Genomic DNA, 27,195 nt, shown 5'->3' on the forward strand with positions numbered 1-27,195 from the left:
AGGTCTAAGGGAATCCGATTCTTAGCCACTGCTGATACTAGTTGGTTTTCTACTGATTTTCTTGTAACCTCAATATCAAACGCAGGTGGACGACCTGAACTCGAACGATCTTCAAGCGTTAAATCTCCACTATTAAGGATTAAACCAACGCCGTGCTCTTTGCTCATTAAATGTGTCTTCTCCTTCAGTTTCAAAAAATTTTCTTGCTGCCACAGCTGCCTTAAACTTTTGTTTCCAATTATGTCTCAACAATACACGAATTTCATATATATAGCCTCCAGGAATTTTTGCATATGAAAATCGATATCCTCTGTACATATAGTGTAAACTAAATCACTTAATAACATAACCACGCCTTCTATTTATATTGACTTATACTTAGATGGAAACTTTTTTGTCCATAACTATTCCATTATTTATATAATTTATAATGAGTGATGAAGCAATATAGTTATATTAAGTTGGAATTTCTGGAACTGTTGGCGATATTCATACTGAATACACTGTTTACACCACCACTACACTAACACTCACGATTACACTGTCTGACGTGCGTTTCGATAACCAATTTATCGTCTTCAGAGGCTGAACGTAATACTGAGTTTATATTCATATTATATTATCTGTATGACCATACCTGTAATTAGATACAGTTTTTATTGAGCAGAAACTTTATGAAACATACAACGTTCTTTTTCAAAATGGTAGCGAAAACACGTCACACAAAAAAAATGAGAGAATTGATCAGAAACTAAATAAACTTTATTTTGAAATTATTAAAACTTGTAGTTATCTAGTACGAATATCCGTCTTTATTAATTTTCTTTAATTGTTTTGATAAAACTACTGTTGGTCAGTATCAGTTTTACAATTAGCATCATATTAATTTTTTTATTATCTAATTTTATTCTTATTATACCAATTTTATTATTATAATTTAACTAAAATAGGATGGATAGAATTCTAATGATGGTAAGTTATGGCGACGGACTTGAAGAAGAATGTATTTTATTTAATAAAACACGTTTCGAAACATCTCCATTAACTTGGAGCACAGTAAGTAAGCAGAATTGTTGCCAAATTTAATGAAACGGGAAGCGTGAGGGATGCTCCAAAATCTGGTCCAGAAATAATTGACGTTATAAATTTAGATATTTTGTTGTCATTAGGAGACAACCCTCACGCAACTACAACAACAAGAAGTAAAGTGTTTAAAGGAAAACTTCACCCATACAAAGTTCAACTTATTCACGAACATTCAGGAGATAATCCAGACAGACGAAATTTTCATGAAGCATTGTGATAAAAAATCCGAATATTCTTGATAGTGTAATATTTTCAGAGGCAACGCTTTGGTTCAAACCGTCGCAATTCGTCTAATGGGCTTGAAATACTGAACATACTGTTTACACTACCACTACAATTCAAAATTACACTGTTTTCCGCGTTTAAATGACTGGTCAAATTCCGAATCAGTTCGGGGGAGGAGGGAAGAATTCATCGACTAGCGAACAACAATTTTGAAAGTGCGTATGGGATCGGTCCCTAAACTGATTCGGAATTTAACCCGCTAATAAAGCTCATAACTTGGTTAGCCCAGGGAAGATAGGAAACGAATCAGAAAAACAGAAAATTGCATTCTGGTGGAATAAATGCATTTCGCATAATTTCTCGAACAATTATAAAATGATTAAAAACCCGAAACATCACTTGAAAATCATTTTTTGGTGGTTTTTGGGCATCTGAGTCCAATTCTTACATTGCAATTTGCCGGCAGTGCACATGGTGGTTTTACGGGGGGGCTCGAGGGTTGAATTTTGGAAAACTTACCCGGGTCATAAAAATTCGTCGAAAATCGTTCCTCAGGGGTTTTCGGGCATGTTAAATAATATCTTACTGTTGAATGGACGCAAGGGTGCTCGAGGATGGATGAAAGGGAAAAGGTGATGAAGAAAATGATCACGAAAGAAAACAATATGCTGATGCAATACTGCTGCCAGACAGACGCCGACTACTACAAATCAAATCAAATCAAAGCAATATTATTTGTAACTTCAATATATAATATAGATTGAATTTGAATTTTTGTTTTTCTAAAAATTTAAAATTATACTTACACTTTTATAATATATACCACCGTAATGATTTGCAACCCCCAAGCAGTCTCTTATGACCACCCCCAGCGAATTTCAAGGCTAGACTTGGACTCAAAATGCCGGAAAACACTTAAGAAACGATTCTTGAGCGATTTTTCCGGGTTTCCAATAGTTTTTCTCTATTTCGGCCGATTTGGATCCAAATGTCATTGACTAGTTATCGCGCGTCGTGTAATTTTGAGTCTTGGTGCAGTGACTGTAAACGGTATGCTCATTTTTTGCATAACCTTCTTTAAAGAAGGTGAACTGAAAGACGTGGATCAATGAAAAGGCCATCTAAATCACATTCTTAGATTTTTTTGCATGGACATTTAAAAAGTCGAGCTTACGTTAACCAACCAGACAATTTATAAGGATAATTGGAACGATTGGAAAATTGGAAAATAAATAACTCTGCAGATGACCTGTAAATTAGGGTTATCATTGTCTTATCCTTTGTCAGATCGTAAACGAGACACAGGTTAATAATTTCTGTAAGAAATAGTTTTCAAAGTTGTTTTATATTTTATATTTTTTCTTATATGGCTTTTACTTGCAGAACGCAGAAAAATAAGCTTTATCAAATTATATAATAAAATGCGATTTATATTTAAAAATATATTAATGACATCAGAACATATTCGACATTTTACTTTTTTGAATTACGTTCGACGTATTTTTATATTTGTTATGATTGATCATTTGGAATGATGGAATAGTTTTTTCTATTTCAGGTAATAATGTATAAGAGTTTTTCCTGAAGCAAAACTTGTTGAAACCTGAAATCCTTTTTAGCGCTTTGTCCATGAAAACAAATAAGTTTCAGGATACAAAGAGCACTTTCCCTTGAAATCAAAGACACTACAGTTAGATGAGAAAACTTTGTAATTAAACTCCTGGGACAGTTTGTGTTTGATAAAATTACTTAAAGGGATTTCAATTTAGAAATAGGGACAAAGTTTGTAACTGAATGGAGATGAACATTGCTTCCTTAAAAATATTCCGTTCATAATACATTTGGATACACGAATAACGGATACATGTGTCTTTTATCTAACCTTCAATCACAATAATATGGAATAAATGGAGTATGAATATTTTATGTAATTAATAATTAATATATTTAAGCAATGTTTGTGTGTTCATAATGTATGCAGAAATTGTTCCTCTGAAGAACCTGAAGAAAATATATCGAATAATTTGCTCATAATTGGTTGTTAAGATACCTAGGCTGATATCCCTTTGCTCCGCCCTTAACCATTTCTAAAAACAAATCAACTATTTATCATCACTTTACATTGTAACCTATTATGTATAAATTTACTGGCAAGTATGAACTTTTTAAAGCGAATCTTCGAATTCATACAGAAAGTCAGCAGCCGACGTCATGGCTGATGGAACGGTCTTTGCCTTCTTTGCAGCGGGTTCTCCCCTTTCAGTCCACAGTTTTGATTTTTCTGTTAGTTTGGGGCGTGAAGTGATGGACCCACGTTATATCGATTGTTATGAAACGGTGCAAAAATTCGGTTTTAATTCTGTGGAACATTCCCAAACACTCGAAGGAAACATCTTGACGACGCCGTTTTTATTCCATTGTTAGCAAACGCGACACCCATCTTGCGCACAGCTATCTCATGTCCAAATTCAGTCAATATGCGATGTACCGCGCTGTTTGAAACGCCTACTATATCTGCTAGCTTGCGCACTTTCAGCCGACGATCATGCAAGATCGCTTTGTGGATTTTCTTCAACAGTTTTGGAGTCATCACCTCATTTTGTAGACCAGCATCGCGGTCTTCGCAGGTCATACGGCTGGAACGGTCTTTGCTTTCTTTGGAGTTTCTCCCTTCTCAGTTCTTGCATTCAATTGTTCTTTTGTTTCGGGTGTGAAGTTATGGATCCATGTGGTTATGAAACAACGAAAAAATTCGTGAAGTATTAATAAACAATAGATGGAAACATATTCACGACGCTATTTTTGTTCTATTGTGAACAAACGCGGCACTTATCTTGCGTACAGCTTGATGTTAATGTGCGATGAGCCGCACTTTTTGAAATGATTACTATGCATACTGCTCGCGCACTTTTTAGAATCTAGCTAAGCTTTTATATTGATTGGGCTTAGGCCTTTCAAATAAAAGAACGATGACCAATTTTTACTATGTTCACAAATTCAATTGAAACTTCACTATTGATAGCTGCCCAACAAATACTAAAAAACGTGGGATTTTCAAACTTCAAACTTCAAAGATATGCTATAGGGAGTGTACTTTCTAATACAATGGTATTTTTCAAGCAACTACCGGTATCTCTAGGTTAGGCCAGGTACTTCAAAAAAATTTTAAAAAAGCGTTTTTTGGAATGTTATCCATCATTTTGTAGTGATAAAACCTAATCTGACATTCTTCTAGAGCCTTTCGTCTGATGTTATTCTTCTAATCTCCAAATCTAATCTAATCTAACCTAACCAAATCTCTTTCATACCAAATATTTATAATGCCTATTCCCTAGACAAGATCTAAATATGCTGTGTCAGATGATTGTGGTGGGCATCCTATTAAGTAACTCAAAAGTTGATAAGATCTTGCCAAATCATGTTACTAACCGCATCAATATTATTTTTTGAAACATATTTTAATAGAACTCACCTGTTAAAGTTTTCTCAATGAATCTCTAACAATACTTCTATTAGTGCTGCTTCATCAAAAACAGTGCAGATATAACTTTTTTGTTAACAACGGAACGAGTTTACTACTTAGTAACTATTTCCAGTGAGTAGAGGACGTGAAAATTATGCTGTAAGATAAACAGACTTTTCTCACGCGAGTTCCTAGTTTGATGCCTTCAATGGAAGTTGTTGACTTTCTTCTCGCACAGCTTCGACATGCGTTATAGTTATAGATATGAATAATTTCAGTCATATACTGTAGTAATATTATCAAAAAAATAATAAACGCACAATAAATGGTGTAGGAAATGAGATATAACAAAATAATTTAACAAAAATCTATACCTTTGCACTTTTTTGCTGCGTAATAGTTTTCAACGTCGAAAAGTTTTTGTTTAGACAAATGAGATTATTTCTATAATAACTTCTTTATTAAGTTAGGAATATGAGAGAGAAATTTTTGACCAGTACCATTTATTTTACAATAATATCACAAATGTGATTGCGACTTGTTTACAGTTTTCACCAGATTTTGCGCGAACTTCTAAACTGGCGGCTACACACATTCTAAAAGTTTAAACTAACAACAAATTATTTTGTTTCAGTCATCAAGAAATACAAACTCGCACATCGTTAGAAATCTGAAGTCATTCACAGTCCAGGAGAAATATTAAAAGACTGGGATCAATTTCGAGAAGTTATGGAATACGAACTCAATAAATTCATTATACTAAATTTTCCATCTAACTTTCTCGGGAATTCTTCGTTATCGTATCTACTCGTGTCTGCTCTTTTTTATGTAAAATATATAACTTTTACTGATTTATCCAGTAGCACGATAGGAGTGCTTCTTCTATTATCTATTCAAGTAATGTTCAAAAGAACGTTTCTCGAGAGTAACGTTATGCATATCTATACCAGTTATTCTCAAATAATATCTATGAATTTACAGCCCATTGATAAGAGAGACAAAGTTCGCTCATTTATTTTCTCGCGGCGGCAATTTTTTATAGACAAGTCACAAAATAAAATATGAGAAAATGCTTCTATATACATACGTGCATTATAAACTTTTTATAATACAATTGATGTCTTCGCTTACTAGCACAGTCAATTAAACCAGTGAATTGAAAAATTGAATGGTAGTTAAATTTTGTTTTGTGTTTCAAAAACAGAAGTCCCATCTATCAAGGATTTTCTGTACAAGGTAGTGATCACTAAATATACCTAGCAGCAATTCTCTAAATCATCAAATATTTTTATCAAAAATGTGCTTCATAGTTTGAAGTATATTAAAAGCTTATGAGATTAGCGAAATAAAAACTGGAAATTCTAAGCCATATAGGAACTTAAGAAAAAAATGTAAATGTATAAATTTTCATCCCAAGAAATACAAACTAACTAGTGCAACAAAAAACATGTACAATGTTCTGCCAAGTGGATTTTAGAGGTTCGCAAATACTCAAAGATCAATCTCAAAATTCAGATCTAGTAATTACCATCTCTCCGACTCCTGAGATTGATGAGAAGAACCAACAAAATTGGACAACGAAATGCTGAACGGAAGCAAATTCGTTTGAAACAGTTCCAAACTTCATTAACCAACCTTGGTCGATCATCCCCAAACATTCGTAGTAGATTGGGAAAATAAGCAAAGCAGGTGTTCGGGTCGGCCAGAACAACGCTAACCAATCCATCACCCTCTACACAAATCTCATGTTGACATGCAAAAAATTCGTGATTTAAAGTTTTAATCACTGGAGTTTAAAAGGTTGTAAATTTTTTTCCAACGAGGAGGTAATAAAAGCTGTGGAGGTCTGGTTTTCAGAAGAAGAAGAAGAAGGTCTAAAGACGTTGCAGGTTGGCTGTAATAAATGTATCCAATTAAGAGGAGAATATGTTGAGTAATAAAATATTTTGACATTGAAATTTTGTTTGGTTTTATAGTAGGCTAAGAATTTTTCAATACATTCTCGTATTGCTATATAAATATAAAATTTGGTATTTGAGATTAATAATTGCAATAAATTATTGAGGAAAATTAAAATATTCATTATAATATAAATAAGTAAATAAAGAACAAATTCTATATAATAATCACTATTTTATTGAAATATGATAAATCTTTCAATTTTTGTCGATGTCGTAAGTCCGATTATTTTCACCACCCTAGCTACTCTCTTCCACTTTTCAACTGTTTCCTTCTTCTACGCTATGTGCTAACTTTTGATGGACAGTAATTAGTTACATACAATCTGGAAATAATATTGTAAAGTACTCTTATGACTGCTTATATCACCCACTCCAATTAAATTGAAACATCATTAGATATATTGAACCTTCTACACATAATGTCTTGCACGCTCCTAATCCAAATGAAATAAATTTAACGAAGGAGCAAGTCAAGATGAAAGGAAACATGTCGTAACAATTAAGATTTATTATATAACAGCAATTACTGGGTGATTTGGGAAGAGAAAGTTACTGATAAAAAGTAAATTGGAGCTCTTATTTGTAGAAAATTACCAAAAAATTATATTCTGGTTACTGAGTACTCATACCATGGAAAATTCGATGGAAGAGACGGATGGTAATAATTTATAATAAACTTTCATCCTTTAAATATACAACCTTTTAGAACATTTCCTGGCGACTCTAGGGTGTTATGTCAGCGATTTTATTAATTGATTAGTAATATCATAATAGGATTGTCACCATATTTTATTCCCACTCGTGTTTTTATCAACTAATATGAACAAACAACGGATATTGTGACTTAACTTTAATAGTTTGATCGACAACCACCACGGTTTTTTAAGTGTGGTGATGTGTACTATAGACACATGCATTTCTATAAATGTCGCACCAATTTTGAGAAATTTATATTTATCAAATTACAAATCCAAAATAAACCGTCTCTTTGTCTGTGTAAAGAAGTTCCATAGTTTTCCAAACATAAACATATTTTACAGTTTGGTGCACGAGAATCATCTACGCTGTAGCTAGAATCGTTACGAGATAATATATCTGCTGTTGAGCAGGACGTCCACTGAAAGTACTGAACCTATAAATGCACTTTAATCTTTCGATAGATCTAGAACATAGAGAAATATTTTAAAAAAGTAAGTTGTTTTCTAACTTAATTTTACAAAAATAATAGTTTTTATTCCAAGTCGATGGGATTAGTATTTACAAAACAAAGTTTAGAAGTCCGGATATATTTTATATCGCCCAAGATTCGTTCCAAATAGATACTACGTCATCAGCGCTGATTATGTAGGAGAGCGTCCGGCCGGCCTGTTTAATAAAATACTACTAGCATGTCATTATTTTGACAACAAATAGTTGATTTATTGATATAAATGGAGCAGGGGATTTTTCGTGGTTCTTCAGACAACTTGTGCTAAATTGATTTCCTTGGAATGGCTAGTTATTTTACTACCAATAACGATTTTATGACTGCTACAACCCGCGGCATGAACCAAATGAATAGACAGATATATAGAATGACTTATTCATTGAGCAAAAACAAGCAGATAAGCACAAAACCTCTTAATGTTAAGATACCAAAACTTAAAGTGTCAAAAAATATATTACTTTTAATTTGATTAAAAAAATACCTTAAGCTATGGGGAAGAGAGGAAACCAATACGCATGGCTGAACTAGGACGCAGGATATGCAAAAGTATAAAACATGAAAAACAACCATCAATAGTAGTGAACAATTTTTTAATGTAGTACTTAACCTATTTCCATTGTATTCTATAGATTTCATTGTCCATCATAAACTGGAGGAATACTCATAATTATCTCCTTGCATCAAATTCAATTTTTTAGTGGTCATATTAAATAACTATATTCAGACTATATTAGACCTTATTTACAATCTTGATTTAATGAGAAGGGCGATATACTATTCAAGGTTCAAAGTTACGTTCTTAATTTATTTAAATACCTTGCACTACACTTAACTAATTTTTATAATTCACTTATCACTATCACTTAACTAACTTGAATTATTTATTTAAATTCTTCTATTATTTTCTGTTTCGGTCTGTTCACTACGACTATTTCTTATAAACTAAATTAAACTAAAAGAATTCTCAAAAGTTCTAGCAAATGGAGAAATCACACAAATAAATAGACTTTCCTAGAAATTATTGATAAGAAACTATGCGATTGAAGCATCTGATATAATAAAACAAACATCAAACGGATTCTGCGGTTTATAAAAAGTATGTCAAATGCGTCGCGCGGCGCTCGCGGCATTTTAGAATTGCAATATATCTAGGCAGGACCGGCTCCAGAGCAGAGACGGCTTCGTAACAATATATGTAAAGATGAGGATTTAAATTTGCGTTGTAATAGTTGGTAGTATAAGTTAACCACGATCACATTCACCAAACTAAATAAAACAAAATAATACAATTGAAGTGATATCCTTAAATATTGTTGTACGGAACTCTCGTCATAACTTGAAATATAGTAAATAAATAATATCCTCTGAATCCATGCGACTTTTCAAGAAAACGATAGAAAAAATAAATATTTGGGAATATACATTGATACTGAATTATGGAATCAGTTTTCAGAAGGAGCACAGTAATTTATATAAAAATTTCGGCCTTTGAAGAGGAAAAACAGAATTTAATGAAATTAGTACACGAAAATAAACCGTATAGGTAATATGAAAGTTATTCAATAACAATATTAATGATGAATTCTTAAGTTGCTTAAGATATTTGTTCCAAGTTCCAAGTTCCAATTTAAAATATTTATACAAGTAAATATGAAAACGATACTCATATTGTACTGGAAGAGATCGATACAAAGTAAAAATGTCATAGAAGCATGGATAAATGAGTAGAAAAGACAAGTATTTCGAATATCCTAATTAGTTCTGTTCTGTATAAGATATCGATAAAAAACTCTTCGCTATTTTATATTCACGAGAAAGAATGTGGAGATTAGTCTTAGTTAGATGAATTTTCATTCGTTACCTCATTATTTCGAAGTAAAAACTTTATTTTATTCATACAAACGTCTGATGATTTCTTCAAAACCCATTTGCTGATTATTGCATACAGTTTGTTTCTCATATTTTTGGTTATTATATTTTATTATTGAGCATAAAATTATTGACAAATATCAGAATAATATCGTCTTAATTTTCAAGTGTATCAAGTTCTCTATTACTATATGTCAGATTTTTAGTGTTATTAAAATATTCAGGCCAGTTTCGTCTTTATTCAAATAATCAACACGTACATTCCAGTTAGGGAACACAAGTGAACAAATATGGAAAATGAAATAAAATCAAAATGAAATCTTCTAGAAAAATATTACATAACAATTTATCAAACATTATGATGTTTCACAAACCAGCCATATCTATTAACTAAGTTGAAATTTTTGTAACCATTGGTGATATTGATACTAAACACATCGTTTACACTACCACTGCACCAACACCACAATTACATTGTTTGACGCATAACCAAGTTATCGTCTTCAGAGACTGAGGCTAAACCAGAATCTCTTAACTTGCCTCACATATTTTAAACTAAAGTTTGCCACCAATAAACATTTTCCCACGAAAAATAATTCCAACGGAAAAACTTCATTGGCGGGAATCTACATATTCAATCTACTATAAAACTATAGAGTGAGCTGCAAGGAATAGACAATTTGTCCTGTTCTTACATTTAGCAATTTCATTGCTTCCAAATGCATCCAACAGTTTATTATTGGATACATTTGTATCCATTTTTCATTATTGACAATACTGGATTTTTCGGGCCGTCCATATTTTAAATTAGCTATGTGTAAATCGAACATATACTCCCGTCAAAATCACTACAGCTCAATTGATATATACTACTTTTTTCCAAATGTGATATTTCATTAGGATTACCCAACAATTGTTTAAATGTATTGTAGGACTTAACCAATTTAAAGCCCACTCTGTTAAAAGTTCCTTTCAATCCCTTTCTATAAAGGGCAAATTTTTATTGTTTTTCTTTTTGATTTTGGAAAAGTGATTTTCCATAGGGATTCCTTAAACCTATGTTAATCAATTGATCTAATTACATTTCTCTTATTATCACCGTCCTCAATAGAAGTCGATGCTAAGTGGAAAGTTAATTAATAGATATACCAGGAAATGGCGACTTATAATCTTATGTTGGTTATAATGGAAATAATTAGCCGGTATGTACATGCACGTAGCGGTGTTTTATAAAGGCATCAAATTCTAGCCTATTATTATCCTCAATTTATAAAGTATCTAAAATTGCTAGGTAACTGTCTATTATTATCCATTTCATAAGTAACATTTGTAGATGGACATTTTGGATTGAGGCCTAAAATGAATTATCCTACCATAACCTGGGAAAATACTAAAATGTCAAAAGCAAAAAGTCAAGGATGTTTTCACATTATTAAGAAATAATCATCATAACTTATAAGGTTTGGCATAATGTGGCAAATTTGTGCAAGTAAATAACAAGACTATTTAGAATATCTAAATTTTATGTGTATGCGTTTCATATACTGATTGTATTCAATTATGGAAAGGGGTTTCCATTTACCATTGGCTCTTACAAAGTTATTGGTAAGACTACTTTCGAATATTGTTGAAACATAAGAAACTTTATTTTATCGTCTTGTTTCCCTATCATCACTGCATTCGAATATCTTATAACTACGTCACCTTATCAGTTTTGCTTCCATATAACCGTAAAGTATCCGTTCAGTAAATATAATTTCAATCTTAAACTATTGGATTTAGAAAAAATTGTCGATAATATAACTAAATATTCGTTGTTCTCGAATTAAGTGTATCTCCAGTTTTTGTGGAGCTTCTCCACATATCGTCCAATTAACCAGGGTACATAAGGAATTTTAAAATCGTATCGCCGTCACCATCGGGATTCGTTCAACGAAAGCTGCTTATCTGGACAGTATAGTTTAGTTTTCGAATAACAACTGATTTGCAACAAAGAACAAAGCCGTAAACGAAATTAAAAATCTGCTACTGCATTTCATTTTAAACACGCTGACAAAATTATGTAAACACATCTCCAACGCTAAACGGATTATACAAAGCCAAGTAGACACTTCTCGTTCATGAGTGACACCTGCACTACAAATAGGATGCGGATGAAAAGGAAAAGCAATATTCGCAGTCAACATGTTAAATCTCAGCTAATTGGATAAATTGCTGGAAACTAGAATAAGTAAATAAAATTCGTTTGTTTCGAATATAATACGATATCGTACATTCTCCGGAAGTTACAATAAATTTGTAACTTAATTTGTTATATTGTCCATTTCAAAATAATCAGCTTTGTCATAATGCAATAACTTTAATTGCTGATTATTGATTCTAACAACATGTTCAATTACAGACTTGAGTTAAGTTGACAATTGAAAAAAAAAGCCAATACAATTAATAGAGTACTGAGAATTAGATTGAGTAGTCGTCAAAATAAAGAACTCAAATGCTAGCAAATTAAAAGTGGTGCAATAATATTCGAAGATATAGAAAGCATGATAAAGACACAAAGTGAGAATGAGAAAGCAGTGAATCAGTAAGAGTGCAAACTTATAGAGATATAAGTCTCTTAATTGACGTTGACAATATTCAGAATCATGTAGCTAGAAAAGCCAAAGACACAATAGATTAATGCCATGCTCAATCTCAAGCAAATAATCAAGAAGAAACTATTTAAATGTTTAAGTGACATAGAGTGAATTGAGTGAATAGAAAAGTTATTTTATAGATTCTCAACAATCCTTCTATTCAGTCAAAAGAGGTAAATTGATGACTGAAAAAGTAAGTAAAAAGTTAATAATATTAATTGTAACGAAGCTAGTGAAAGGTGAATACTCTTACAAGTAAAGGGGAGACAGAAGATTTTGTAACTATCAAAGAACCATAGTTGATTTCCGACCCAGTATAGGCCCACCAAGTATGTACAACTCTGGCCCTAGCTTGGAAGCCATTATTCGCCCAGACATGGTGAGACTCTGGGATGATAACAATGTCCCTCGCTTAGATTGAGGTTGAGATCTAGGCTTGGTTGCCTAGATAAACCTAAGACTGGTCTGCAACCCTGGTTGCTTGTAAAAATAGATTTTCAATATATTGTTAATAAAATTATATTTTTATGACAAATTTTGTTTGCCAAGGCAGGGTTTCTCAGCGGTGGCCCAAGCTAAATCGACTAGTTCAAGTCTTGGGGCCCTACATGGGTTATTTAATTTATATAAAATACTCTTTATTGGAAACAGATGCATCGGTCAAAGAGAAGCAATATAATGGCAATCACTATAGCCCGACTTAGTTTATCTAGATTTATTCTGATGAGAAATATTTCCATTTCCATCCAATATTTGATCAGATGTGTCCGCCCCACTGGACGATTGATGGAATTTAATTAAAAATCAGCCTGAAAACAACAATTTATGGTGAAATAGCGAATTAAATCGCATCAATAAATAATTGAAACACGAAAATTCTAATCAAAGTGAATTGATTTCGATTGAATGAACCACAATAATTATAATATATTATGAACCAAGTCCAACCTTAAAATAATTCAGTTCATTACATCTATATCATAAATCAATTTTAACAAAAAAATTCAAAAAGAATTCAAGTTGCATTTTATTCTTATCAAATAGAACATATTAAAACAAACTAGAAATAAGCTATCAAAATGGAGTACCGTAAACAAGTTGACACTCAAGGGCCATATAACGTACAGTTGCACTAACTTTACCACAAATTGTTAGAATATAATAGGGTTGAAAGCCAGAAAAACTCGACAAAATGATATACTAGGGTTGATAATTGAGTTCAAAGATATGGCAACAGTAACGTGAATATGTCAAATCTGATATAACATTTGAAATTTGGTCAAAAAATGGAAATAGATCGCAACATTTTCGTGTGATGATTTTCTATGACTCTCGACGTGAATTAAACCAACAGTAGTATCACCTAAATTCGACTTTTGATGATGAACCACCATCTCGAGTCACCGTATTTCGCTGGTTTTCCTAATTCAATCGTGTTCGCACTTCGCTACAGAATGAATTTCGTTAAGATCGTCCAAAATAGTCTGGAATGAATTCGGAAAACCAGCGAAAAACGGTAGCTCGATATGGTACTTCAGCACAAAAAGTCGTAGGGAGTTAATCAGAATACTATTGTTGGTTTAATTCATGTCGAAAGAAAATCAACACACGAAAATGTCGTAATTCAATTACATTTTATGACCAAGATGAATGATTCAAGTATCTGTGAACAACTAAAATAGCACTTGGATGACAAAACGTTTTAAGTAAGTTCACGATAAAAAATGTCAAACTTTTATGACTTTATGATCTTTATACCCAAATCACTGTTGCCATATTATCTCAAAACTTAAGTAGTAACCCTCGTATAGTATATTTACACTTTATACACCTCAATTTAAAACAATTAAGTTTTATTAATGGCAAAACGAACAAAAAATCGTGTTCTCTGTGACACTTCTTCAGAACTCTAGATTATTTTTTTTATTATTGTTTCGGTGAAAAAGCTTAACGATTTTGAATGGAGCTTAAATTGTTAATAATTCTGAGTTAAGGGAATATTTTATTTGAATGACAGTATTATTTCAATAAGAGCATGTCGGTTGTTCAGGTTTGCATTTCCAAATTTATGAGCCATTTCCCAACAAACATTTAACCTGAAAACGTCAAAAAGGATATTAAAGTTCTAAGAATACATGAATAATTGACTGGAACACAACGTAAAAATTTGTCTTGGATGATTTAATTATTCATATTCCATGAAAATCTGTTCCACAAAATTAATTAGTTCACCGCTTTTTCAACAAAAATATAATAATACTGTTTCTTTCAGATTTCGTCGCTGATAGAACAACATGGAAGTGCTGGAAATTTGCGACCGTCAGCTGTGGCAAGAGTGGGTCAGGCTGTCAACTTGGCTGTTGAACGATTCGTGACAGTGGGAGAAACAATTGCAGATGACTATCCGGAAGTTAGGCAAGGAATGTACGAAGCGTGCAAGGAAGCGAGGCAGGCCGGTAAGTTACTTGAATAAATTTCCCATTTTACGTAAAAGTGAAAATAGAACAGGGATATTGTAGGCTCTGAAGTATTCGATCCCATTAGGGTTGGCTGCCTCATCTACGTGATGTAAAATGAAATTTCAAATTAAGATAGTCGCATACAGAGTGTCAATTTGTAAACGTACCATTCTCTATATTCCTTACATAAATTTCATGAATATACGAAACTACGTCAATGTTATTTTTAAGAAGGACAGTTCGTTGGCTAGTTTTTAAATATATAATATCGATCATGTAGCACTTGAGGTCGCAATCCTTTTAAACGGAAAGAGAGATGACTGCTACTTTATTTCAAAAATACCACACCTTGTCAAAGCTCCGCGAGAAATTTGGTGGAAATTTTATTCAATTTTCATGTATCAATAATACTTTGTAATATTATTTCTTTGAATTGAAAGAATAAACAGTAACGTATCATATGAAGATAAATATTTAGAATACTCTACCTCCATTAGACTCACCTCTAAAGGCTCTCGAGACGAGTCAGAGTGAGTGGAGGCGGTGTAGTGCTAGCAACCACATTCTCGATTAATCCAGCTGACCGCTACGTCTTTTTCAAATTAGGCGTGATTCAACAGAGATTAGAAGGATATACTTATATTAAAGATGAAATATTTTTCATTTGGTGGTACCCACATGAATATTTATGGGATACGAGGGTGGTCCCAGAAGTACCTTGAAAAATACAACTGTATTAGAAAGTTCACAAACTCTACAGCATATGTTTTAAGTTTGAGGACGTTACGTCGTTGCTTAGTATTTGTTTGGCAGCCATCAGTAGTTTTCGTTTTCAGTGAATTTGTAAACATGGAAAGAATTGGTCATCGTTATGTGATACAATACTTTTATTTGAAAGGCATTAACCCAATCCATAAAAAAACTCAACTACATTCTACTCCGACTCCAGAAATGTTGAAGAAAATCAACAAAGCGGTACTAGATGATCGTCGACTAAAAGTGCGCGAACTAGCAGACATAGTGGGCAATTTAAAAAGTGGGCATCATCGCATATTAACAAAAACAGCGTCATGAAGATGTTTCCATCGAGTGTTTGGCAATGTTTCACAAAAATAGAGCCAAATTTTTGCGCCATTTCACACCCGAAACAAAATAACAATCAAATTAATAAACTGAAAAGGGAGAAGTAGCTCCAAAGAAGGCAGAAGTCAATAATTATTATATGGAATGGGTCGTAGCTCCAAAATAACTGAATATATTTTATCAATTTATATGAATAACCGTCAAGATCTACAACAATTCTAAACTTGGATTCGTTTGAACTTAAAATTATTAATTTCAAAATATTAGCTGTTATTCTAATCTGAAATATACTTTTTTATAAAGTGATTGAAGTTAACTCTAATTTTTTCAACTTGATGAATTATAAGGGTTGACTATAAGATTATTAGACACATTAAAAAATATCGTCCTCATAGCGAAAACGAAATCTTTGGATTTGGACATCGTATACAAATCATAAATGAAAATAAACTGAACTATACAGTAAATACCTGGAATTAGGATATTCTTTTGTCTTAATTTCTGAAAACATATGAGTCATACTGGTGACTAGGCATAGATTTAGAAATAAGATAAACCATAAAGCCAGTTTCCATAAAGATAATGCCTTCCTCTAATTTATTATTAATGGCACTTCATGCGCGTGCGTACCTATCAGAAATGTCACAAATAAAGTTGATTTGTAAAATCGCTGTTCCGATGATGATTACTCGCGTTTGACTCTTATGAATTATTTCATATTGGTATTCGTGATCAGGTAGCTCAATTAATGATAAAAATCCAAATCGCAAGCAAACTATATTTAATCTATTCTTACTCGAAGGGCTATAAAAAGTATCAAAGAGTTCCGACCGCAAATTTTAAAGAAGCAAATATAATGCCCATTCGCACGACAAAAGTCATAGTCCTGGTAAGAAATCGAATTGACTCTAACCAACTCCTGCGTTCTGATTAAAAAAAACAGATACACTGTATCAGAGACGATGTTTTTGCATTCAATAAAATATCAATTAGGTTTTGACTCTTGACATATTGAATGTTATCATTACTTCAATTTGTTTTGTGGATCATAGTTTAGTTTGAGAATTTTTTATTTAGTTTCAGTATTTGAAGCTAATAATATTGTCGAATATTGAAAAAAGTGTGGACATTAACATTTCCATATTCCATGTCACAATTAACGGAAAACTGACAAAAGTTGATGATGCAATTGTGATAATTATTATTTTATATTATAATACAATAATAGGACGCCTCTGAAAGCGGAAAAATCGTCTGTTGTTTTAACTTCTACCATATTTTTTACTCATGGAAGTAAAAAATGTAATTACTATATCAAAGCTGTAATTTGTTTGATTGTGAAATTTATTGAGGAAGTTGGTTTACCTAAAAATCGTACTAAAAATGGCCAACCAAAACTGTAACTAATAATGGAGAATAATTGGATGCCTGCAAATTTTTGTAGAAAAGTTTAATATATGAATTCAAAAACTGCATCACAACATGATTCGCATAGGACCTGTCTGAACTATTGTAAAACCATAATACAAAATATAATAATAATACAAGTAGAATAATCTTTTTCATTGAAGCCATTTTCATGTTAAATGTTAAAGTTAACCATCATATTCGTAGATAATAAAGTGATACTAATCCTAGATGAATGCCGGAACATAGAGATTGAATGCCTTTGAAAGTTAATGTTTGCGCAACTATCTCGGAATCATCATTTGTAGAAGGTAGTTTTAGTATTTATAATGGAGAAATGAAATGCAGTTGGTAACGTTTGATTGACACTTGGTTTCAGGGGAATGTTATATTACCACAATTCAGCTGTTGGAACCAAGTATTTAAATAGTTTTCTAAGAGATATGGATTGGAAGAGAGTGCTCAATAGAGAGGTCAACCAGATTTCTCGTTTTATCGTCTTCAGAATACTTTTTCTGGGAACGTCTAAAAAACTTTTTATACAAGATAAAATCTGATGATTGAGATGAAGTAAGAAATGGAATACTGATAAGGGTATGTCAAATAACAAATCAGCGATTGCATAATTGTATATCAGGTTTTTAGAAAAGACTGGATTACTGTCAAACGGAAGAAGGAATACAATTCGAACATAATTGAATAATATCACTATTCTGTTCCTGTTCATTTTCATATTTTCCTAAGAAAAACGAGTGAATTAGATTACCTGAATTATTTTGAGAAAACTTTCCTTCAACATTTTTTTGTGAACCTTGTTGGAATATTAGCAACTTTATGAACACACAACTCACCAAGTTGATATATTTGAGTGGAGGAACAAACGGTTTTCAACTATATTATGGTAAAACGGAATTTCAAAAAACTACTTTTATACCAAACCAGAACAAAATCAAACTATTAAAAAAGGATAATACCGCTTACATTCGCGTGTCATGTTAAATATATGTTTAACGGGGTAATATCCTATATTGAAAATTTCACCACGGAACTTTCAATTTTCTGCTAACCACGGTGGTTTATCTGTTATATCCGAGCCTAAAATAGATTTTGTGTATAAGACGCCATACTGTAAACTTCTTATCCATCCATTCTCTTATCCGGCATATATTTTCGATTTTGCTCCTGGCGATTCTCACTCCAAATTAAACAACTGGATAGCAACACAGCGCATTGACTAGGAAGAGAAGCGCGTCACAGAGTGATCAAATTATATAATAATAGAATTTTAAACCTTCTCCACCGCTATAAAGAATACTTGCATTTCTTCGATGGCTGAAAAATTCATTTTTAGGTTACCTTTTAGATGTTCTTTATTTTCTGTACTTTCTCACTAGCATTCGTATTTTTCTGAATACATTTTTCTTCCTTTTCAGTCTACTGCATTCTTTGCTAATATTCAACCACTGCATCTAACTACTTATTTTAAATACTTATTCTTTTTTAACTCTGTTGTATTACTAATTTTTCTACTACTAGTTGATTGCTACAAATGAAATTTATTTGAATGTTCTCAATAATATACTCATATATACTATATATACTCATGTTACGCGGATTTTATCTAAATTTCTTGGATTACGTCTTCGATAAAACACGGTTGTAAAAATTACAAGGGTTCAGAAAAACGGGAAACTTCGAAACATAACAATAAATCAAAATAACGATAGAAAAATGCGGTCTGATCAAAAACGGCAACAAATGTGTCAAGTAGCTCACGCCTTCTATTTTCGTAACATTTCTTCAACGAAAAATATAAGAAGGATAACAAATAATGAGAATATATTGCCAATAAAACAGTTCACAGTATGTCGTCTTATACAGAAAATCTATTTTAGGCTCGGATATAACATATATAAACCACCGTGGTTAGCAGAAAATTGAAAATTCCGTGGTGAAATTTTCAATATAGGATATTACCGTTAAACATATATTTAACATGACACTCGAATGTAAGCGGTATTATCCATTTTTAATAGTTTGATTTTGTTTTGGTTTGGTATAAAAGTAGTTTTTTGAGATTCCGTTTTACCATAATATAGTTAAAAACTGTTTGTTCCTCCACTCCAATATATCAACTTGGTGGGTTTCTTTGATAGGCTATATCAATATTCCATTTCTTACTTCATCTCAGATTTTGTCTTGTATAAAAAGTTTTTTCAACATTCCCAGAAAAAGTATTCTGAAGACGATAAAACGAGAAATCTGGCTGACCTCTCTATTGAGCACTCTCTTCCAATCCATATCCCTTAGAAAACTATTTAAATACTTGGTTCCAACAGCTGAATTGTGGTAATATAACATTCCCCTGAAACCAAGTGTCAATCAAATGTTACCAACTGCATTTAATATTCCCATTATAAATACTTAAACTACCTTCTACAAAGGATGATTCCGAGATAGTTGCGCAAACATTAACTTTCAAATGCCTTCAATCCCTATGTTCCCGCATCCATCTAGGATTAGTATCTCTTTATTATCTACGATTATGGCGTTTAACTTCAACATTTAATATGAAGATCGCTTCATTGAAAAAGACTATTCTACTTGTAAAATAAGGATTTGTGTTTACACTTTGTATTATGGTTTCACAATATTCCTTTACATGCATCCAATTATTCTACATCATTAGTAACGGTTTTTAGTTGGCCAGTTCTAGTACGATTTTTAGGTGAACCTACATCTTCAGAAATTTTCACAATCCAACAAGCTTTGATATATTAATTATATTTTTCCTTTCATGAATAAAAAATATTGTAGAAGTTAGAAACAACAAACGATTCTTCCGCTATCAGCGGCATCCCATTGTTAAGTTGTATTATAATATACAATAATAATTATCAAAGCTTTCTAAAAATTACATATACAAAAACTATTCAAACACATGCGTCTTGGTTGCATGAACAACTTTTATCTGTCCTCTGTTAACTGTGACATTGGAAATGAAAATCTTAATGTCCATACTTTTGCAATATTCGACACTATGCAAACACTAAAGCTGAATTCAAAATTCTCAAACCAAACTAAGATCCGTAAAAAAAATTGAAGTTATGATAACATTAAATATACCGTTCTTATCAACAGCCAAAACAAAATCGAGTTGGTTATCGACAATTCGACTTTTGTCCTGCGAATGGGCATTATATTTTCGACCTTAACTCTTTGGTACTTTTCATAATCCTTCGAGAAAGAATAGATTAAATATAGTTTGCTGGCGATTTGGACTTGTATCATTAATTGAGCTACCTGATCACGAATACCAATATGGAATAATTCATAAAGAGTCAAACACAATTAATGACACTTAAACGTATTACTAGGTAATTATCGGAACGGCGATTTTGATAAAATCGACTTTGTTGGTGACATTTGAAATTAATAATTTTAAGTTCAAACGAATCTAAGTTTGGAATTTTTAAATGTAGAATTATGCGAATTTGAAGGTTCTTTATATAAATTAATAAAATATGAAAAACTAATAATATATGTTTAGTTATTTTGGAGCTACGGCCCATTCCATATAATATTTATTGACTTATACATTTGGCTCGAATTATTACAAAAAACTTTTATTCGACATGATTTTTGGAATACCTGATAGACATATTAGCAAGTTACTTCATTTTATGAACACAATGTAACAACATAACGAAACTTTAAAAGACAGTTATATAAAAGTATCTACCAACACAGTTCTTTTCAAATTTTCACTCATGTGATATTTTTCTCTTGAAATACGTTAATTCATTGGAAATGAGATTTAGAAATTATATCAAATCTACATCTACAGCAGTCATATCAAAGATACGGCCCGCGGGCCGCTTCCGGCCTCTGTTCATGTTTTTTAGAACTTTTTGTTGAGAACGATAGAATCTTCCACGCGCTTCGCATCTAGACTAGAACCTTTCTTAACCATATAAAATGAGTGCGTCAGCGCAACCTGAGTCAGTTGAGTCGAGTAATCGAAGTGAAACGATTGGAGAAGGATTTTAATGTACTGCGAAGTAGTGATTGTTAAGGTATTGTGTGTTGTTTAATTTGAGACACTAGGATACGAATCAAAAGTCAAAATTCGTTTGTTATACTGGAGAATCGTCATTTTGTCATCTTTAAAATCTAAACTTCAAGGTCAACATTCGATGTTTACTAAAGCTAAACGAAGCTAAGCGAAGATACCCTGAAATCAAGTTTTTTTATCGCATTAGAAATCGCGAAAAAATCAAAACCATTCACTAATGGTGATTTTATTAAAGACTGTATGTTGAAAGTTGCCGATGTTTCATTTCCATCTCAAAAGTCAAAAATTTAAAATATTTCGCTCTCAAGCAAAACTGTTGTTTCAGGAATAAACGATTTATCTCACAATTTGCTTCTTCAACTGAAGGAGAAAATTAAGGAATTCACAAACTTTTCACTGGCTGTTGATGAGAGCACCGATACTGTTGATACAGCTCAACTTGCTGTTTTTATGCGAGGAATTAACAGTAAATTTGAAATAACTGAAGAATTATTAAAGTGCGTTCCATTGACAGGTACTATAACAGCAAATGATATTTATTCTGCAATTGAGCATTTGATAGCAGAATATGAACTCGACTGGAATATACACAACTACGGATCGCGCTCCTGTCATGGCTGGCAAACATTAGGGCGTTGTAGCTAAATTAAAACAGAAACCATCGGGGAATTTTGTGGGATTTTTCTGTATAATTCATCAGGAATCATTGGCATCCAAATATTTGAAAGTGGACCATGTCATGCAACCTATAATTAAAATTATAAATTTTATAAGGAGCAGAGGGCTGCTTCAAAATATGGATGAAAAGTTTTCTTATGTCCTTATTTCACCGAAGTTCGTTGGTTCAGTGGAGGAGTAGTTTTAGAAAGATTTTTTGCATTACGTGACTTTACTCAAGCTTTCATGTTAAAAAAAGGCAAACCAATTGATTATGGCAATAAGTGGTGGATTGATTGTGCCTTTTTGGCAGATTTGAATAAACACTTGACTGATCTTGAAATTATTTAGCGCAGTGAACCAAAAAAAAATTTGATAAATATTTTCAGCTTCTGCAAAATTTGATTTTGGAATTCAACAATCGTTTTGAAGACCACAAAATGAATGAAATGGAACTCCTAAATTTCAACAATCCATTTAATTTTGAAGCTTCATAGGCACCAGTTCATTTGCAAATGGAATTGATAGATCTTCAATTGGACAGTATGTTGGAAGAAAAATTTAATGAGATTAACGCTTCTACATTTTATACACAATATTTAAAGAGTTTGGATAATTATCCGGAATTAAAAAAGCATGCAGCACGCATTCTTTGCATGTTTGATAGCACCTATTTATGTTAGCAGATATTTTCCATCATGAAAATAAATAAGAACAAACAACTCACAAGACTTCGAATGAACATCTTCAATCAGTTCTTAAAATAACTACAACGAATATGATACCTGACATCAATGAACTTATCAAAAACAAGAGAAATCAGGGATCCTCGAACATAATTACCTACCATCTTTTATAACTTTGAGACGATTTTTAACAACCGTATATTATATACTAAAAATCAATTAGAAAGTTTGCTTGTAAAACTGTCAGAATAATGTGATGCGTGCAGCTCAGTTACTTCTCAAGTATATGGGTTTGAAGATGATATTCAACTGCTATCAGATACCGGCCTTAATTTAGTAGTGTACTGTATCAACTGCTTTTTTGTTTAAACTGACAGTCATAGTTTAGCTCTATGCTATATTCAAGAAAATATGACTTAAAATAAATTGGAATGATACAAAATGTAATATATTGTGGAGTAATTATTTTCAAACAAGACTTATATTCGGACGGTGACTATTCAACCAAGTATACCTTTTCTTAGATGAACGGCAGTGATCCGTCTGATGATATAGGTATGCTGAGACTGTATGTGTTTGTATAGTGCAATAAGACGTTCAACCTGGAAATTGTTCTAATTGGACCTTATTAGATTAGGATATTTACGCTTACTTATCTAGGAATCATTTGTACCACTTATGAGGAAATTATTAGCGTTCAAGTGTAACAAGTCGCTAGGACCTTAAGACAGAGAAAATAAAGGGTGAGAATTTAATATGACCTCAAGTTCAATTAAATAAGTTCCTAGTTTTTAGTGTCGAGTCTCGCATCACTCATGGTGAACATTGAATAAGTTTTGATTATGCTGATTTTCAGTTGTTTTGAATATAAGGAGTTTTGACGAGTACTTATGTTAAACTAACAGAAATTTGTTGATCTAATCCGGATGTGCTAAATAGGAGGATATTTGGAAAGAATATATTTAAGGAATAATTCTATAAAGGTGATAATATAGTCGAAAAGTAACCACATTGACAAAGAAAGAAGAATTATTAAACAGAAGATAATAATATATATAATTTGAGTTGGCAATTGAAACATTAGACAAAAAATTTTCAGGATGAATTTTTTGTGAAAATTCGTCTCCTTCGCAATGAACAGGATGTTTTTTATTTCCATGATTTGGTACCTTGGTCTCTGAATTTCTATGGGGAAATCGGGTTTTTGTTGGTACATCTTGTATTTAATTATAGTTGGGTATGAGCTCCATGTACCGAACAAAACTATAAGTCTTTTAAATTTAACAAATAACCATAAGGTTAAAGGCTTTTACAAAATGTATATCGTTGGTATGTATCAAGTTGGGATTTTAGCTAATATCCCAGGACAATAGGCAGTGGGCTGATGGCGCGTCACGCATGCCTTTTCTCCCGAAATATTAGCTAAAAGCCGGACAATAGATTATTCATCGAAAAATGACCAAGCGTTTGTTTACTTTTCTGGGACTTTAGGTAAAATTAGGATAATAGAATATCTATCGAAAAAGGCCAAATTGTTTAATAGTCAGAAAGGTAATCGCGATATATGGGATAAAGAACAGTTAGACAAAGTAAAGCAAATTTACTGTGTACCTGTAGAAGATTATTATGAGAAAATTTTAAAAGCTCATGCTCTTGTTTTAAAAATAAAATAAAATGTAAATCACAATGTCACCAAGTCTCCACGTGTTGCAAAAAATGATTGACATGCAAAAAATAAATAACTAAGACTTCTTTTACTCTATTTTTTTATTTTATTCTGTAAACCCAATAGTCTGTTATTGCGCGCCATCAGCCAACTGCCTATTATCCTGGGATATTAGCTAAAATCCCAACATGTCTAATGACCTACGACATGTAGGCTTAGGCTCGTCTAGCTTGATGGGCTTGAGGTTCAGTTTTTCCCAGTCGAACAAATTAGGTATGTCTGTTACGGGTTAATATTTAGTCCCACCGATCGACACCACCTTTTTGTATAGTTGAGTTCTCTTTGAACTATGTTGCAGAGTTTATTCTCAAAGTTTCGTCTTGCATAAACGTTCAGTCAGCTCGCATAAAAGTTCTTTTACTACTAAGCGCCACATAAGTGAGTATGCTCCTGTTATCAGTAATTGAAATGGTGTTTTGCCCTACTCTCATCTCTGTTGCTTTTCCTATTTATTCCTCTCGCGTCTAATGCTCTTTTGACAGCCTCATGTGGAATGTTGTCAAAGGCGCCTGGTATGTCTAAGAAGGCACATACTACATATTCTTTGTCTCCGAAGATTTATCTATTTGGTGTGCGAATTAATACGGATGGAGAGGTTTCCACTTCAAAATATTTGTTCTAAAGTAGTTGTCGACAGCGTTTTCTATCGTTTTAAGTAGAAAAGAGGTGAGGCTGATTGGTCTGAAAGATTCGGAATATGTGGTATTCTTTGTTCCTGGTTTTGATTGTTTTAGCCCTTCTGCAAGGTTCTGGTATTTACCCCCAGCTGCTTCTACTAAGGCGGATCAAGTGTGGCAGGATATCCTCTTTGAAGGAAGGCTGAAAAGATTCCGTCCACTTGCTGTAGTTTCTCTCGTAGCTTTGCTAGGTTTTACCATTTTATTTTCTGAGAAAAGAGGCCAAGACAATGCTCAAGCTCATTCCGCATTGTCAGTCAAGAGGTTAATAGCCAAATTCAACATCCTATTGTTCCCTTATTCAAAAGATTGCACGCCGTGCGATTTCTGTATTTATTTATTAAGATTTTGAATTCGAGGAAGAGAAAGCAAGAGGCGTCATAGACGAAAACGGTTTCAAGCAGTTGAAGATTCGCCTAGTGCATTGTAATGAAAAATGCCTAATAATTTATGAGATCAAAATATTTCTTATTAGCGTCAAACAAGATTTAATAACGATACCTCGTAAATGGGTTATGCTAGATATTCCTCGCTACAGCCAAGAAATTAAAGACTGCTATGCACATTAAGAAACTACATAATCACCGTAGAATTTACTTAAGCACTGAACATTTTTTGTAATGATAATGTTTAATTGTAGATTCTTAACGAAAAGAGATTTATTCAAAGGTTCTTGATTTCATAATCTAACTCATTGGATGTTTGTAAAACTAACAAGAATTTTTTGTATAACATTAACAACAAAATCGCAATAAAGAAATCTGGTATTAAAATTCCATATATAGAAATAATTGATCAGCTGTCCTTGAATTTTTATTTAACCTTCCGCCTACTAATTAAAACAAAAATTATTTGAGTCAACATCAGAACATAAAAAGTGAATACAAGTGATATGCTATAATGGAAATAACTGTCCAAAAGTAGGACTCGAAAAGCTGTTGGAGTTTCCCTGACACGGATGAAAAACATCGTTTATACAAGTATCTATGACGTGGAAGTAACACATAAAGCTTTCAGTATATACACAATATAGAAGGGAACTTATCACGCAAGAAGAGCTTTGCGTCAAGGTCTCTAAAAAGAATTCCTTGGAAGGGACTATTGAATTGTTTATTATTGATAAATATTTGCAAATTTTATCGAGAAAAATGATATAAAATGATTAAAGTTTTTCTGTTCAATTTCTATTTATTATCAGAAGGTGATATATATTCGGTAGTTCCTAGCGACTGAATAATACGACGTCTTGAGCACATTATTGCATTGCTTCTATTGTTTACAACAAGCAATCGATATAAACAATGATCATGACCTCAATGGTCGACTTTAGGGAGAGATAAGTTACAAGAAAGTGTCAAAGGAGTTCACGAAATATTACAATCTCTCTATAGTGATTATGTGGTAACTTGGAAGGATGTTTACTAAGTGTGGTAAAAAGTCCGTAGGCTGACATATATATGGAGCTACTAAAATTAAATCTCTATCATCTGCAGTAAGCCACACTTTATGTGTATACGATACAGCTGGGGTACTATTGGTTTGTTGTAGTATTTTAGGTGGAGCAACTTGTATTAGTTTCAAAAAATGCATAAAAAGGAATTTCCCATGTTAAAGCATTGCTTTAAAAAAAGTACTATTAAAGTTAAGGTTTGGTATGATAAACATAATTCGAACTTTGCCTCAGAAAAATGAACCGCTGAGAAGGGTTTAAAGTTTAAACGAGGCGAAATGAACACCGAGGCCGATGCACGCAGTGGATGTCCCAAAAAGACTGTTACCGACGAAAATATTAAAATAGTCCACCACATAATTCAGGATAACTGTAAAGTATAACTGAATAACATAGCTGCTGGGATCCTAAAGTTATCAGAGAAACTTGTTGGACATATCATGAATGAAAATTTGAAAGCTCTGTTCAAAGTGGATGCTGTGCGAGCAATCGACCAAAAACAACATCATCACTCCAAAACGTGAAAAG

General features: G+C 32.5%; 1 protein-coding gene across 6 annotated transcripts in view; it reads left to right on the forward strand.

Moving 5' to 3' along the window:
• The window catches only part of LOC130904206 (alpha-catulin), a 193,750-nt gene that overhangs the window by 99,573 nt on the left and 66,982 nt on the right, over positions 1-27,195 (forward strand). For all 6 annotated transcript variants that reach the window (XR_009060823.1, XM_057816834.1, XM_057816835.1 and 3 more), the window contains exon 2: positions 14,720-14,903. Coding sequence is in view for 5 of the 6 variants with exons in the window: in XM_057816834.1 (XP_057672817.1) it covers positions 14,720-14,903 (184 nt within the window). In the remaining variant the exon portion in view is untranslated. The remainder of the gene's footprint in view (positions 1-14,719; positions 14,904-27,195) is intronic.

The sequence above is a fragment of the Diorhabda carinulata genome, chromosome 2 (assembly GCF_026250575.1).
Source record: "Diorhabda carinulata isolate Delta chromosome 2, icDioCari1.1, whole genome shotgun sequence".
NCBI classification, from domain to species: Eukaryota; Metazoa; Arthropoda; class Insecta; order Coleoptera; family Chrysomelidae; genus Diorhabda; species Diorhabda carinulata.